The sequence below is a fragment of the Typopeltis vanoorti genome, chromosome 7 (assembly GCF_054136105.1).
Source record: "Typopeltis vanoorti isolate ZY-2024b chromosome 7, IOZ_Tvanoo_1.0, whole genome shotgun sequence".
Taxonomy (NCBI): Eukaryota; Metazoa; Arthropoda; class Arachnida; order Uropygi; family Thelyphonidae; genus Typopeltis; species Typopeltis vanoorti.
In genome coordinates, this window is record NC_143555.1 from 86,070,950 (window position 1) to 86,086,965 (window position 16,016).

A 16,016-nucleotide genomic window follows, 5' to 3' on the forward strand; every position below is an offset into this window, starting at 1 on the left:
TGAAAGCTAAGGAAATTGTTGCCAGTGACAGGCAAATAACCACTAGGCTACTCTTTATACAGCTTCGTGTCGGTAAGGAAATGGCAGGATTAATCTTAGAAAGAGATTTGCACAATTGAAAGATTTGTTCATGGTTTGTGCTGCACACATTGATATATGAACAGAGAGATCACTGGGTTGCATGTTGCCAAAATTTCATCCATGCAGTTGATCAAGATTGTGATGTGTTGCAAAGAATTGTCACCAGTGATGAAAGTTGGTGTTTTCAATTTGAGCCAGAAACAAAGCACCAGAGCATGGAATGGTGTGGATATCTTCTCCCTGGCAGAAGAAAGTCAGGTTGCAAAAATCATGTGTCAAGACAGTGACCATTGTTTTTTATTTTCAGTGCTGCTGGAATTGTCCGTTGCTTTCAGATTCTCCTTCAATAATATTGAAGGAGAATTTAAAAGGAGAGAAGTTGTTGAGGAACCCATGATAATGAAAAGTGAAGTGATATCAGCAATGGAACAGCTGCCAAAAGGAAAAGCTCCTGGAGCTGATGGTGTGTCAGTGGAAATATTCACTACTTCATCTCAGCTAGAGACGAAGTAGTGAATATATTGACTGAAATTTTTCAACAGGTTTGGAAGAAAATATACTGGCCTAAAGATTGCAAAACATCAGTATTCATTCATCTTAATTTAAAAAAAAAAAAAAATTGAATCCCAGAGATTCTGAGAATTATAGAACCATCACTTTAATTTCACATACATGTAAAGCTATGCTGAAAGTGATCCAACAAAGGTTGGAGCCATATGTGAATAGACAAATGTCACAAGAACAGGCAGGCTTTAGGAGAGGTAGAGGAACTAGAGACTAAATAGCAAACATGAGCTGGATTATTGAAAGAACAAGAGAATTTCAGAAGGAAGTATTCATCTGTTTTATTGATTATAAGAAAGCTTTCGATTGCATCGATCATCATAGACTGTGGATGATTGTAATAAGATCAATAGGAATACCCGAATATCAGACCTTTTATATTCACGACCCTTCACTCTTAAAGATATTAACACTGCTCTAATGGATATGGAACCAGTTTTCATCGTGTTGAAGACAGGCCAAAAAGCTCGACAGTGGTTGGCTTGCTTTTTCTCTGACATTCTCCAGACTGGTAGACTTTCAAAAGAATTAAAGAGGACAAAAATTATCCCCATTTTAAAACCAGGAAAAAGCAACAACAAACCAGAAAACTACCGACCAATCGCCCTGCTTAGCATCTGTTATAAGCTCCTAGAAAGGCTCATCCTCAATAGAATTGCACCTAAGATAATAGAACAAGTCCCAGTGGAACAGGCCGGATTCAGACATAAACGAAGCTGCTGTGATCAGGTTCTGTCACTCACCACACATATAGAGGCAGGCTACCAACAATGCCTGAAAACAGCTGTAGCTTTTGTAGATCTTACTGCAGTCTGGAGGCATGGCGCAGTCTGCAAGTTGCTTCGGGCACTCCCATGCATAACAGTAACAAAATTAATCGATAACATGCTAAGCAACTGCCTGTTCCAAGTGTGTATGGACGAGAACAAAAGTAAACAAAGAACATTGGATAATGGATTACCACAAGGGTCAGTTCTGGCTCCCCTCCTTTTTAACTTATTAGGCAAATCGCAGATTTGCCTAATACAGCCTTCAAGAAGTTTTACTACACTGATGATATTGCTCTAGCCACCAGACACACCAATTACTACAATAGAAGATACACTAACAAACGACCTTGCAGTCCTAGACGAATACTTCAGTAAATGAAGATTATGCCTAAATTCTAGCAAAACAGAAGTTCCATGCCTCCATCTGAACAATAACCAGGCTAACAAGGAACTCATGGTCTACTTCAACCACAAACTGCTATGCTACAACAGATTCCCAAAACATCTGAGCGTCACTCTGGATAGAACACTATCTTTTAAACCACATCTCATTAACACGGCATCCAAGCTAAAAACAAGAAACAATATACTGCAAAAACTATGTGGAACAACTTGGGGTGCCTCAGCAAAAATGCTTTGCTGCACTGCTCTTGGCCTTGTTTACTCTACAGCTGAATACTGCTCACCCGTATGGCTGAACAGCGCCTATGTATATTTGGTTGATGCCCAACTGAACACTACTATGCGCCTTATTTCTGGAACTTTAAAATCAACCCCAACCTACTGACTCCCAGTGCTAAGCAACATCCTGCCTCCACACATCCACACATCCAACTTTCTTCTACATGAATACAGCAAAATCATGGAAATCCAAAATCTTCCAATCCATGAAGACATCCCACCCCTAGAAATAAACAGGCTAAAGTCAAGGCACCCTCAAATCTTAACAGCAAAAAATCTTGCAGAGACAAGTTTCAACATGAAAGAGAAGTGGAAAGCATCCTGGTGTAACACTTCAACAGGGGTCTTCCACGAATTAGTGGACCCAACACAGATACCTTTGGGTTTTGACCTACCTCGGAAAACTTGGTCTGCCTTTAACCGAATCTGCACCAACCATGGCAGATGTGCAGACCACCTTTACAAATGGGGCATGATTGCCTCACCCAGATGTGACTGTGGGTCGCCCTGCCATACAAATAATCATATTACAGCAGAATGTGTCCAGCATGCATACAGTGGAAACCTGTCTGACTTCATCCATGCTACACCAAGTGCAGTTGACTGAATAATCAACCTAGACATTCAGTTGTAGCCTATTCTTGAGTGTCTCTTTTATGGACTATATTATGTCTTGTACATATGTCTCTTACTATGTCCATATATATTAAGGAATAATGCAAACGTTACTTTTCATGTGTGGGCCATATGCTAAATAAATAAATACCTCAATATCTAATTCTCTTGATAAGAGAGCTGTATGACAAACTAAGAAGTATTAATAAAAACAGTCTTTGGAGAAACAGATAGTGTTCGAGTCAAAAAAGGGCTTGTCAGGGTTGTATACTATCACCTTACCTTTTTAACCTTTTTTAATATTTATAGTGAATATATTATGAGAATGGCTGATTTGGAAAAAGATCCAGCTGGAATTAAGATTGGTGGCAGAAAAATAAATAATTTAAGATATGCAGATGATATAACCATCATAGCAGAAACTAAGGAAGATCTGGAGCAGTTGATTCTGTTGGTTAAGATGGAAAGTAATAAATCCGGGTTTAATTTAAACATCAGAAAAACAAAAGTGATGGCTTCTGGCAATTTAAATGAATTTATAATAGAGGGAGATAAAATAGAAATTGCTGAAAGTTATGATTTACTGGGGTCCAGAATCAGAAATGCGAAGATGAAACTAAAGAGGGATAGTCACGGGGGGAGAAAGTGATGTTAAATCTGGCAAAAAATTATCTAATCTAAGGTCTGCGCGGTTAGCCTAGTGAGTGTCCTAGGTTTGATTCCCGTCGGTGATGTGAGGAGCTGAAGGATCTTCCTCAGCCATAGCCAATTTATCCTAGGGTTTTTCATCCTGCAAAGCAGGCAAACCGGCCTTGAAAACTCAACATTACAGACATAGGATATACAGGGGCGTAGGGATGACTGCCTTATCCTGTGAACAGTTTGAGGTCTGATGATTAATAAACTCTCAACACTGCAAGGTAAAAGAGGGAAAGGAAGATGAGATCTAATCTAAGCAATGGTATTTCCAGTGGTGATGTATGGATGTGAAAGTTAGATTATTAAGAAGAAAGACAGAAAGTGAATTGATTCATTTGAATTATGGGTGTGGAGGGGACTTAAGAATCCCATGGACTGCAAGAATGACCAGTAAGAAGGTTTTAGAGAATATAAAGACAGAATGCTGATTGGACGAGATGATCGCCAAACAGAAGTGGATGTACTTTGGACCTATTATTTGAGCTGATGAATCATTGGAAAAGGCAATTATGTTGGGGAAAATTGAGGGAATGAGAAGAAGAGGAAGACCACAAAAGAGTTGGATGGACAACATAAAAGAACTTACCAACTTGAACTTACAATTACTGAAAGAAAGGACAACAGGCAGAGTGGGATGGAGAGTTTTTATTCACAGGATCACTGAGAGTCGGAATGACTAGATGGCACATAACAACAATGCAACATCTGTATGCCTGCATGCGATGTGTCAGAAAAGAACTGTTCCACACTAACAGTTAGTTGGTTTCTGTTGCATGACAACTTGCCTGCACATTGTGTGCTGCCTGTGAAGACGTTTCTGGATTCGAAGTTGATCCCCCCCCCATTCACCAGATATGACTCTTACAGACTTTTTCCTCCTCCGAAAGATGAAGTGTGCCTTGAAAGGGGGAGTGCTTCATCGATATTGAGGACATCGAATGCAGTGTGACCCAGACACTGAAAGTCCGTTCTGGACTTCCACCGTACCTTTGAACACCTGTACAACAGATGTAAATGTTGTGTGGAGTTGGAGGGAGGTTATTTTGAATCTGTGTAATGGACAATTCCAAATATAGTTCTTTGTTTTGATGTAATAATTGTTGTCGCATTGCCTAACGGGGCACACTGTGTATATAAAGACAAGCTACATTTCATTTCAAATAGTATGCGAAAGTGATTGTAATTTGATCAACCAGTTATTTACTGACCTGACTGGTGGGGGAAAAAAACAAACAAACATATATCCTGTTTATTTATAACATGGTCACAGAACAAATTCAAACTAATGCTAATGCTAATAATTTGTTTTCTGACCATGTTATAAATGAATAGAATATATTTGATGATTTTTCATCAGTGGTTAGGCCAGTAGAATAACTGGTTGATCAAATCCTTGTCACTTTGGCAAACTGTTCGAAATATAATGTAGCTTCTTGCTCTCTATCTCTGTGTGTGTGTATACTCCAGATGATGATGACCTTAATATGAAGGTCAAAACATTGGGAAATTAAAGTAATTATTCTTAACATGGTTGTAGCTTCCAAAATTTATCAAAATGATTGTTGATCACCATGTAACATTAAAGGAAAGAAGCACCCTTCTCTTATACATCACACCATCTTCCTGTACCTCTTTCAGTTCTAACTGCTGACTTACAACTTGAGTCTAGACTATTTGATTACTCAAATAGTAATGAACCTTATTATATTTTGAATTTATTTGAACTGATTCTGACAACTTCTATTTGAATTTATTTGAACTGATTCTGACAACCTCTATTTGAATTTTTGTGGTAAGGAAGCTTACCACAATTTTTGCTAGCACCTTTTAAGTTTGCATAAATCTTACCAGGAACACTCAGTAGTGAAATTCTTCTGTAATTCTCACATTCAGTTTTATTTCCCTTTTTTTTTATAGATGGGTACTATGAAAGCTCTACACCTTTGAATTTTCTGAATTAGGCAGTGTAGCCACTGTAAAGCGTTTATATTCCATATTTGAGCATTTCTGGTTGAAGTCAATGGTCTTCTCACTCTGAATGCACTGGTTCTCATCTGATCACAGAAGTTAAACAGCATTGAGCTCGGTCAGTACTTGGGACAGTGACCATCTGGGAGCCTCAGGTACCATCGGCAACTTTTTTAAGCATCTGTAGCGCATTTGGAAGAACAGTGGAACATTGTGCCCTTTGATTGGAAAAGTCCTGAGTTTGATTTTTATCTTGATGAAAGAAATCGTTACATGAGCTTTTTCATTTGAAGTTAAGTTAACCAATCGGATACAGAAGTAGTAGGGTTTTTCATCCCATGGGAAAGCAAACCAGCCATGAGAACATACACAAGTTATAAACAGAAAATATTATCGTTGTTAGTTGTGGTGGGTTGTAGATAGCATTGAAGTAGTAATGTCATTGTGTATAATTGGAGGATTAAATATTGGAGTAGAGGCCCCCCCCCCTTCCTAAGATAAGTCTTAATTAGACTCCTTTCCACATTTCAGGTTTTTGATATTTTTCTTCATGTATTGATATGTATTCCTGAATGCATTCGTGTTCAGTGTTTTCAATGACCATGTTGTCACTGCTTCTGCAATAATTTGTTTTCATCTTGATATTTATTTTGTATGTTCTTAATAAATTTTTCATGTGTATTTTGTTTAGGTAGTTTTACACACTACTTTGCTTTCTTACATTTTTCTTTGTATTCTGTCAGAGTACATGCTGACTTTGCAAGGAATTTTGGATATACCCTCTTCTTTTCCTTCATTACCTCTTAACTGAGTGCACCATGGAGTTCTGTATTTTTTGTCCTGGCAGACAACTTGACTACATGCTCCATTGATTAATTTTATTATTTATTATTACTAATGTTGGCTACCCTTTGGTTGGAAAGACCTGGGTTCAATTTCCATCAGTGACGTGAGGAGCCTTAATCTGGTCTCTTTCGATGAAAGGTGTAGCCTGTCTCATATGGAGGTAGGGGATTTTTTTCGTCTGGAAACGGGTTTTTCATCCCCCCAGAACAGGCACACTGGCTCTGTGAACACACATCTACAGACATAGGACACACACACCAGGAGGCATAAGGCTAACCACTTTATCCTCGAGTTATGGTTACAGTTGCAAGGTCCAAGAATAACCTCAACACCTTAAAAAAAAAAAGGTAGAAGAGGAAGGATTAAGTAAGTAAAGTAAATCAAGTGAAACCTTAAATATCATGCCAAGCACTATCCAACATTTGAACAATATCTATCGTACTTTGCTTTGAACTTATTCAAAGTCATGGCACTTACAACAGACTCTGGCAACCTATTCCACTCTCCAAGCAAAAAATCTAGTCCTGACACATCCTAACTACACCCTTGCTCAGTTTCAAAAGATAGCCCCTCATTCTCCCACAAGACTGTTCTGAAAAATTTTCTCTGTATTAATCTTATCTTGTAAAAACCCTTCAGTAATTTGTATGTCTTAATCATATCATCCCTTTTCTGCCTGTCAATCAATTTCTGTAATCCACAAATTTTCAACCTGTCATCATAAGGTTCATTCCATCGACCTGCTACCATCTTGGTGACCCATCTCTGGATCCTCTCTGCTTCCTCCTCCTCATCCTCTAGAAACTCAGGTAACCAAATCTGCACACATTAGTCAAGATATTCCCCCCCCCCCTCCCCAATATACCAAGGCTCTGTAAAGAGGTATAATAATCTACTTGCCTCTGTTGATTTGTCTGGGTATTCTTCAGTAACCAAATAATCTGATGTGCTTTTTTAGCCACTTTTGCAATATGCCCTGTAAACTTTAACTCGCTATCCAATAATACCCACAGATCTCTGGTTTCATCAATTTCCTGAGTACAGTTCCAACAGTGTGGTACATCTTTTCACCCCAAAATACATAACCTTACATTTTACCACATTAAACTGATGTCCATTCTCCTTTGCCTATACTGGAAGTCTATTTAAATCACCTTTATTGACTACTGTTTTATCCAATTTTGCATCATTGGCAAACAGCTGAATAGTTCCTCTCAGAACCTTTCTTATATCATTAATGTACAAATTAAATAGTAATGACCAAAAAAACAGAGCCCTGTGGCACACTGCTAGTCAGGATTCTACTGAATTCTAGTCCCAAATAAACTATTCTTTGATATCTCTCCATCAATTCCCCTCCCCCTCTACTTCACTAACTTTAAATCCATCCCCCATGTGCTGCAGTTTATTGATTAGAATTCCATGCGGCATTCTGTCAAAAGCCTTTGTAAAGTCCTGCAGTAAACTCATTACCTTTTTTTCCCAACGTGGCTGTCACTGTATTATAAAACATGATCAACTTTCTGAGGCATGACCTGCCTTTTACAAAACCACATTCCTTCCTCAATATAGTATTTTGCTCTTAACCAACTTCTCCTGTACCTTGACAACAACTCCTGATATGCTGATTGGTCAGTAATTTGCTACATCAGTCTTAGAGCCTCCTTTATGCAATGGAACTTTTCCCCTCCTCTTTCCATCCCCTTGAGACTTAACTCAAGCTGAGACTTAGATTAAGCAATGTGGTCAAGGCAACTGACAATTCCCTTGCAGCTTCACATAAAACACGAGCTGGTATATCATCCAGTCCCACAGCTGTATTCACATTAAGGTTCTGTATATGCTATACACCTCCAGTTGATTTACCTCAGTTTCCATATAAGCTTTTACCTCTCTTGTTACTACAGTATCTTTACTGGATGATATACTTTAAAAGCATTCACTTAGTATTCTACTATTTTGTCTGATTCATTTGCCTCCATACCATTGGAATTCATTAAAACCATTCTGCCATGAGCATTCTTCCTTTTATTTGCAACATACCGAAAGAATTCTTTGGGATTATCTTTGGCTTCTACTTGTAATTTCCTTTCGTATTTTGCTTTTGCCTTTCTTACCACACTGGTTACCCTTCTAGCTTATGCTTTGTACTACTCATGGGGCTGCTGGTTACCTTTCTCCTTCAATTCACTCCACAGATTTTTCCTTTTTGTAGCTTCAGCTTAATGATGGTATTTATCCATTTAACTCCCACTTCATTAATTCTTCTGATTCTAGGTATGCAGTCTGCTATTACTTCCTTCACACACTCCTTTATCACTTCCCATGCCCTTTTAACATCCAGCCCTTGCTGTTTTACATGCCATGGCACATCATCATCAAATTCCTGACATGTACCCTCAAGAGTTGTACATGATATGATAGTACTACATGAAAAATTACATCATTACTAACTTCCTATCTACAATTTTAATCCAAATCAGTCTGTTACTTGTCAAGACTCCAACATTATCAGATCTTATATTTCTGTCGTCTAAGGTACTTTGTACTTTATCAATCCACCTATATCTTGGTCTTCCTCTGGGTCATTTATCATTACTAACTTCCTATCTACAATTTTCCTCCAAATCAGTCTGTTATATCATACTGTCAGATTAGGTATCTGAAGGCGTAACAAACAGTAAGTATCATTATCATCAAATTCCTGCCATGTACCCACAAGGGGTGTACAGGATATGATAGTACTACATGAAAAAATTATATCATTACTAACTTCCTATCTACAATTTTCCTCCAAATCAGTCTGTTACTTGTCAAGACTCCAACATTATCAGATCTTATATTTCTATCGTCTAAGGCACTTTGTAGCGTATCAATCCACCTATATCTTGGTCTTCCTCTGGGTCGTTTTGCTGCCAACCTGGCAGAGAATACTTGTTTTACTAATCTTTCCTCGCCCATTCTGTTTAGGTGACCATACCACCTGAGATTAGCTCTGCTAACGCATTCCTGGATGCAGACAATGTCAAGTTCTTTCCTAATATCTTCATTTTTAATATGATATTGCCATTGATGCCATCTGTTCACGCCTATAATCTTTCTCAGGACTCTCATATCTGCGGTCTCTAGTCTTTGGTCAAGTGTTTTACTTCTGACCCAGCTCTCAGATCCATAAGTTAAAACTGGTTTGAACACTGTCTTGTATACAGTTAATTTAGTGTTCCGACTAATTTCTCTCTTATTCCATATGAATTTATTCAATTGACTTCCTACCATACCAGCTTTGTTGATTCTGTTGTTTATTTCCATATTTAATGTACCATCTTGAGTAAAAATTGTGCCTAAGTAGCTGAAATGTTTTACTTGTTCCACAGGTTCCCCGTTCACAACACAGTTGACATTTTCAACAATTCTACCTATTTTCATTGTCTTTGTCTTTTTATTGCTGACCTTCATACCATATCTATTACAACAGCTATTCAATTTAGTCAGAGAATCTTGCAGACTTGTAGCGGATTTATTTAGAAGTATAACATCGTCCTCATAAAGCAAAGAGCCGACAATAACTTCTCCAATTTTGATATCATGTTTAATACCACTTTTCTTCATAATGTGATCCATATAGATAATGAATAATAGGGGATAATGTACATCCTTATCTGACACCAGATTTAACATTAAGCTATCGTCCTGTTACTTCCTTCAATTCTAACTGCTGACTTACAACTCAAATAAAGACTAAGTATTGCTTGATATAATGCCCCATTCACACCATATAACCGTAGCGTATTGAATAGCTTCTCTCTTGGCACCTTGTTATATGCCTTTTCCAGATCAACAAAACTTAAATACAGATCCTTGTTATATTCCCATGCTTTCTCAACTATTTGTCGTAAAGTGAAGATCTGATCCTGACAGCTTCTGATTGGTCTGAATCCATCTTGTTCTTCACCAAGCTTTTCTATCCTTGCAGACTACCTCACCACATGTCTCTCTGGCTGAATCATTCAGGGTTTTCTTCAAGGCTTGCAACTGAATCTCCAAGGTTTGGTTCCTGTTCTCAAACTCTTTCATTTTTTTCTTCAATAATCTTTGTGTATTTTAGTCTACAGTTCACATCTGAGAGCTGCTCAACTTTTATTTGCTTTAAAACTTTCTTACATGTTATTCTTTTCAATATGAAATTCAATTTTATCCTGCTCAAGACTAAATAGTGATCACTTCCAATTGCAAATCCTCTGTACACTCTGGTGTCCTGTACCAGGGAGAAAACATCACTATCAACAATAACATAGTCAAGGAGATTTTTCTTATTCCTAGCCTCTTCTCTCCATGTGAATTTGTGCACATTTTTATGTTGGAACATGGTGTTAGTAATAACCAGTCCATGTCCTGAGCAGAAATCCAACAGGTATTTGTCATTATTATTAGCTTTGCTCTTTTCTCCAAATTTTCTCAAAATATTTTTGTATGTCTGACAATCATTTCCTACTCTGCTATTTAGATCCCCAACAAGGACCAACTTTTCCTCTTTCATTGTGTCAGTTGCTTTTTCTAAAGCATCAAAAAATTCCTCCACTTCTACCTTAGTAGAACCTTCTGTGGGGACCATAGGCACGAATAAGTCTCATTGTTCAATTCCCCATTCTGATATTAGCCTCATCACTCTACTTGAGACTGCCTACATTCAAGAAGATTAGCCTCGTATTTAGTGTTGAATACTATGGCTACTCCTTTTCCTTGATTGTCATTTCCTGAATATAACATTTTGTATTTATTGCTCAGAAAGATCTCACCAGTTTTGGTCTTTTTTGTTTCAGTCACCCCTATTATGTTGATCTGGTACTTATTTAATTCCTCAGCTAGCTCCATTTCTTTGCCATTCAGACTTCTTATGTTGATCTTTAACTCTGGTGATGTTGAGTTGGGGTGTGCTTTCAGATTTGTTCCAGTAGCTGACTTTTTGCTGCTCACACTGGTTGCCTTGCGAAAACAATGGGAGCCTTGTTTAACCGGGCAAAGACCCAGTCAGCATGAAATTTTGTCATGTTGTACCATCATTTTGTATTTTGGTTAAGCCAACAAGAATACAGTTTGGTCGGCTAAATCTCAAATTACCAGCCCATCCTCGTTCGTTCAGTATCCAGTACAACTACGAGAAGGTGAGGATTGGACATTAGGTCAGAAGCCTTGGTCGGTTCTCTGCATTCCTTTAAAGGCTATGTGGAGGTCTCCTCTCAGTTATACAGCTTTGACTCTTAAGCACTCCAAGCAATCTCCTAAGCTTGTCATACTCAGCAGTCCTGTAATTCCTCATATATCCCTTCCCCCTATTAACTGAAAATTCCACAGATTTAGCGACCTCCCAGATCAAGACCATATGATTACTCTCACAAGTTGGTAGCATTATGGTTAGACAAATTCTCTGACGCAGTTACTAAATCTAGCTCTCTCAAAACCTTCTATTATTCCATTTCCCTCTGCCAGTGTGTTCTTTCCTCCTTCCAGCCTATGTCCCATAGTTGAAGTCCCTAATAATAACACACTTTTTAATATTTTATTCAATTTTTATCTTGCTGAAAACTAAATGATGTTTACTTCCTATTTCAAATCCTCTGTACTCTTTTGTATTAGTGTGAAGATATCTTGCTACTAACAATAACCTAGTCATCGAGACTGTCTTATTTTGCGTCTTTTCTTCATGTGAATGTATGCACATCTTAATGCTGGAACATGGTATCAGTAATGACCAATCCATGTCTTGAACAGAAATCCAGGTGGTATTTACCATTATTATTAGCACTGCTCTTTTCTTCAATTTTTTCCCCAAATTTTTTTGCATGTCTGGCATTCATTTCCTTGCTGTGCTCTTAAGATCTCCAACGAGGAACGACCTTTCCTTTTTCTGTGTGTCAGCTTCTTTCTCTAATGATTCAAAAAACTTCATGCACTTCTTCCTTATTAGAACATTCTGTGGGACCATTGGCATAAATAAAGCTCATTATCCAACTCTATTCTGATGTTTGCCTACATTACTCTGCTTGATATTGCTTACACAGAAGCTTATGAAATAAGCATCTGTTTAAGAAGCTTTTGAAACTTGCACAAAAAATCATATCAAAGTGCTTTAAAGCTACAAAATTGGATCTATGAGATCCAATTGGATATATTTTCAATGCTATTTCATTAAAAATATGCTAGTTGCAACCTGTAGCTGTTAAAAACAAACAAAATAACGCTGCTCTATACCACTTTTTTTTCTGCATATTCTCCTGTAGATATAGACACCTACTTTTTTTTATTTTAATGATCAGTATACATTATGTTATGTAATGAGCAAACAATGAATTTGAAACTTTAAAAGTATCAAAAGTGATTGTATGCATGATAAGTGCCTCTGTAGCACAATTGGAAGAACAATGGTATGATGATGCACCCTTAGATTGGAAAAGGGCCTAAATTTGATTCTCGTTGTGATGAGAGCAATCTTTATATGGGTTTTTTCATTTGAAGGTGAGTTAGCCAATCTTATACAGAGGTAGCAGGGTTTTTCATCCCGCATACAGACAAATTGGCTTTGAGAAAACACGCAATTTACAGACAAAAAATACTATTGGTGGTGGTGGGCAGTAGATGGTGTTAGTGTAGATGATGGTAGTTGCGGTTTGCTATAGTTGGTGGATTAAGTGGTGAAGACAGAACTGTAGGGTAGGTACCCTCCCTCGATGAGTCTTTGGACTCCTTGGTGGTGTTATGTAATAATAATAATTGTACATATCTGTAAATTTCTTAGGTTATTAATAGTTCTAAGATCTTCTTACATTATCGATTGTTCTATACATGAATCTTTTTCAAACTTTTCATATCTGAATAAAAGTGTTGGTTCAACGTTTGATCCCTGGGAATGTGCATATGTATGAAGGGAGAACAGAATAGAGAAATTTACCTTCATTAATCAGTCATCATTCTACATTTCAACTTAGATTTAGATGACCAATCAAATAGTTCAGTTGTTCTCATTGTTTCCTCTTCAAAAGGAAATTTTAACACATTGAAAATTTCTCTGGTAATCATTCCAGTTAGGTAGTAATGCACCTGTGTGCATGCACACACACATGCATGGTATTTTTTTAACTCTACCACTTTGTAATGGACAGAAATTGCATAGTAACGCATATTGCATGACATTACTTATCAATAGTGCCATCTGCAGAATGAATAGTGAATGACTCACCATATTCTACTCTACCTAGATCTGACAGAAGTGCATTTTGCTGAGTTCATTAGTGTTATTTGGCAATCATGCTAGAAATTAATGTTATTAATGTTATTTGGCAATCATTCTAGAAATTAATGTTATTAATGTTATTTGGCAATCATTCTAGAAATTAATGTTATTAATGTTATTTGGCAATCATTCTAGAAATTATTGAATATCAAGTATGTTTTATTTTATTTTATTTTTCAGATTTCTCACTTAAAACTAGTGAAATGCAATTTGATTAATAGTACTGTGTATAAATGAGTTTGAGTTGTTGATATTAGAGCACTATAGCACCTCTTAAATATTGTATCATTTCTCATACCCAGTACATAATATAATTTAATGTTGTATAAGTGAAGTGAATATTAGATCCAGCATTATTTCAAAGCTGAATGTAGAAACTATGAAAGTTTCGTAAAAACAAGTTCACCAGAGAGTTTACGGGAATAATTTAATGTTGTTTATTGAGTTAACCAATATGTTATTCAAGGTTCTTTTTATTGCATAACAAAATGCTTTTTATTATTGTTGAGAGTTATTTAATATTAAGAATTTTCCTTTTTCCTATTGTATAAATATTATTTTATATTTGTGTCTAATAAAGTTTTTTTTTTTTCTCTCTCTCAAGAGTTGAAGGAGAAGGATATGTTCACTACAAGGCAATGCTTATTAGTTTAGCACTCCAACTACTACTCTTGATGTTTGAACTATTAGTTTGTGATAAATTAGAGAATAAACGTCATTTATGGATTCTTGTTTTTATACCTCTCATCTTTATATCCATTATATCTGTTGCAGTCTGCATATGGGCTGTCAAACATGATCGTTCTTTTGAGGTAAGTGGCAAATAATTACACTGAAAGAAATTGCTGAAATTTACTAAAACTTGCTTTTACTCACATATGAATCTTACTAAATCAATCACTGGTTTCATTTGTGTAAAGCATTCTCTCACACAACTGAAGAGCAATAATTCTATTTTTTCAATCAGTTGCTTGGAATTTTCATTGTAATATGTTGATTACTGAAAATATACAGTTTATTTATATTTATTAAACATGTTTGAGTCAATATCAAAGAATTTTATTAATGAAGAAATAGAGCCTGGAAAGACTCTTGGCAGTGAACCATATAAAAAGGAAAGAGATAATAAATATCCTTTATTATGTTATGTAATGAGCAAACAATGAATTTGTGTATTGAAACTTTAAAGTATCAAAGGTGATTGTGAGATTATGATATTAAACTTTCTGCATCAGATGTTTTGGTTTTGAAACCTCTACCTGTAAGTCCTAAGATATTTGTGAGATCCTTAATCAGAAAGCATGAATAAAGAGATAAATATATATGTATACAGACTATGAAAGCAGATCTTTTAATCAGTTTCAGCATGAGTTGCTTTGAAATATGAAGGTAACTCATTCTGTGAAGCTTTCAAAGTGCATAAGCATTTATGGAGTTGAAGGTTGTATGGAGCGGCCTCCCATGATGAATTCCTAGACTCCTTGGAGGTGTCACATAATAATAATGTCATGAATCTCCTTTGAAACTTATGTTTCCATGTACTGACATTGTTTATTCATTTAGTATGAAATAATATATGTTTATTCTTTTTGATTTATAGCATTAAACTAACTCCTGAAGTTTGTTCAGAAATTTTTCCACACATTTTGAAGTGTGCACCATACATTCTGAATGAAACTAGACAGTTTATATATGAGTAACAGATAAGCTTAGATGTTGAAGGTTATTCATGACTTATTTTTAATGGTATTAACACCAAATGAACTATTTTATAAAGATGTTTTATTAACTTGCTTACATTTTGCAGAATTTCAAATTAGCATCAGAGCACAAGCATGTATATATATGCAACAGTAAGTGAAACAATACAATGTAATGGACAAAAGAACATTTTTTGTCTGTTACAACTGTATTGTTTCTAGAATAAGCAGGATAGAGTGTTCAGCTAGGACTTTAGGACCCTGCTAAATCTTTCTTCAATCCCCCCCCCCCCCCCCCCAACACACACACACTGCCTGCATGCACGGGTATTGGTATGCATATTTTTGTGTCCATGAAGATGACTTGGTGACCAAGCTGGAACATTAGTCTGATTTTATAACTAAATAAGGTTAGTTAGTTATTATTCTTAGATGTGTATTTTCTTCTCTGAACAACATGAGTGATAATTAGTGTCCAAACATTTATACCAGACTAAATGAAGTAGGAGTTGGATGAGCAACATCATACAGATAGAAAGTTGTAGAGGGTATATTAAAGAGAAAGATGACCAGCAAGCTCATAAGCAGTACAGATTAGAGGCAAGAAAAAATATTAGATTATGAGAGGAAATTAGCCAAGCTCACTAAAGGAAATCCCAGAGTGTTCTTTTGCTATTTGGTATAGATAGGGAGATTGACTATGGGAGAATGACTTCAGTGAATGCAAATGGCAGGAATGTGACAAAAGCAGATGAAATTGTTGCATTACTGAATGGTTACTTTGTTAGGGTTTATTATCATTCA

General features: G+C 36.4%; 1 protein-coding gene across 1 annotated transcript in view; it reads left to right on the top strand.

Annotated features, from left to right (window-relative positions):
* LOC150104834 (transmembrane protein 185A) overlaps window positions 1–16,016 on the top strand; it is a 98,357-nt gene that overhangs the window by 18,943 nt on the left and 63,398 nt on the right. The window contains exon 3 of the mRNA XM_090396003.1: window positions 14,117–14,324. Within this exon, the coding sequence (XP_090252129.1) occupies window positions 14,117–14,324 (208 nt within the window). The remainder of the gene's footprint in view (window positions 1–14,116; window positions 14,325–16,016) is intronic.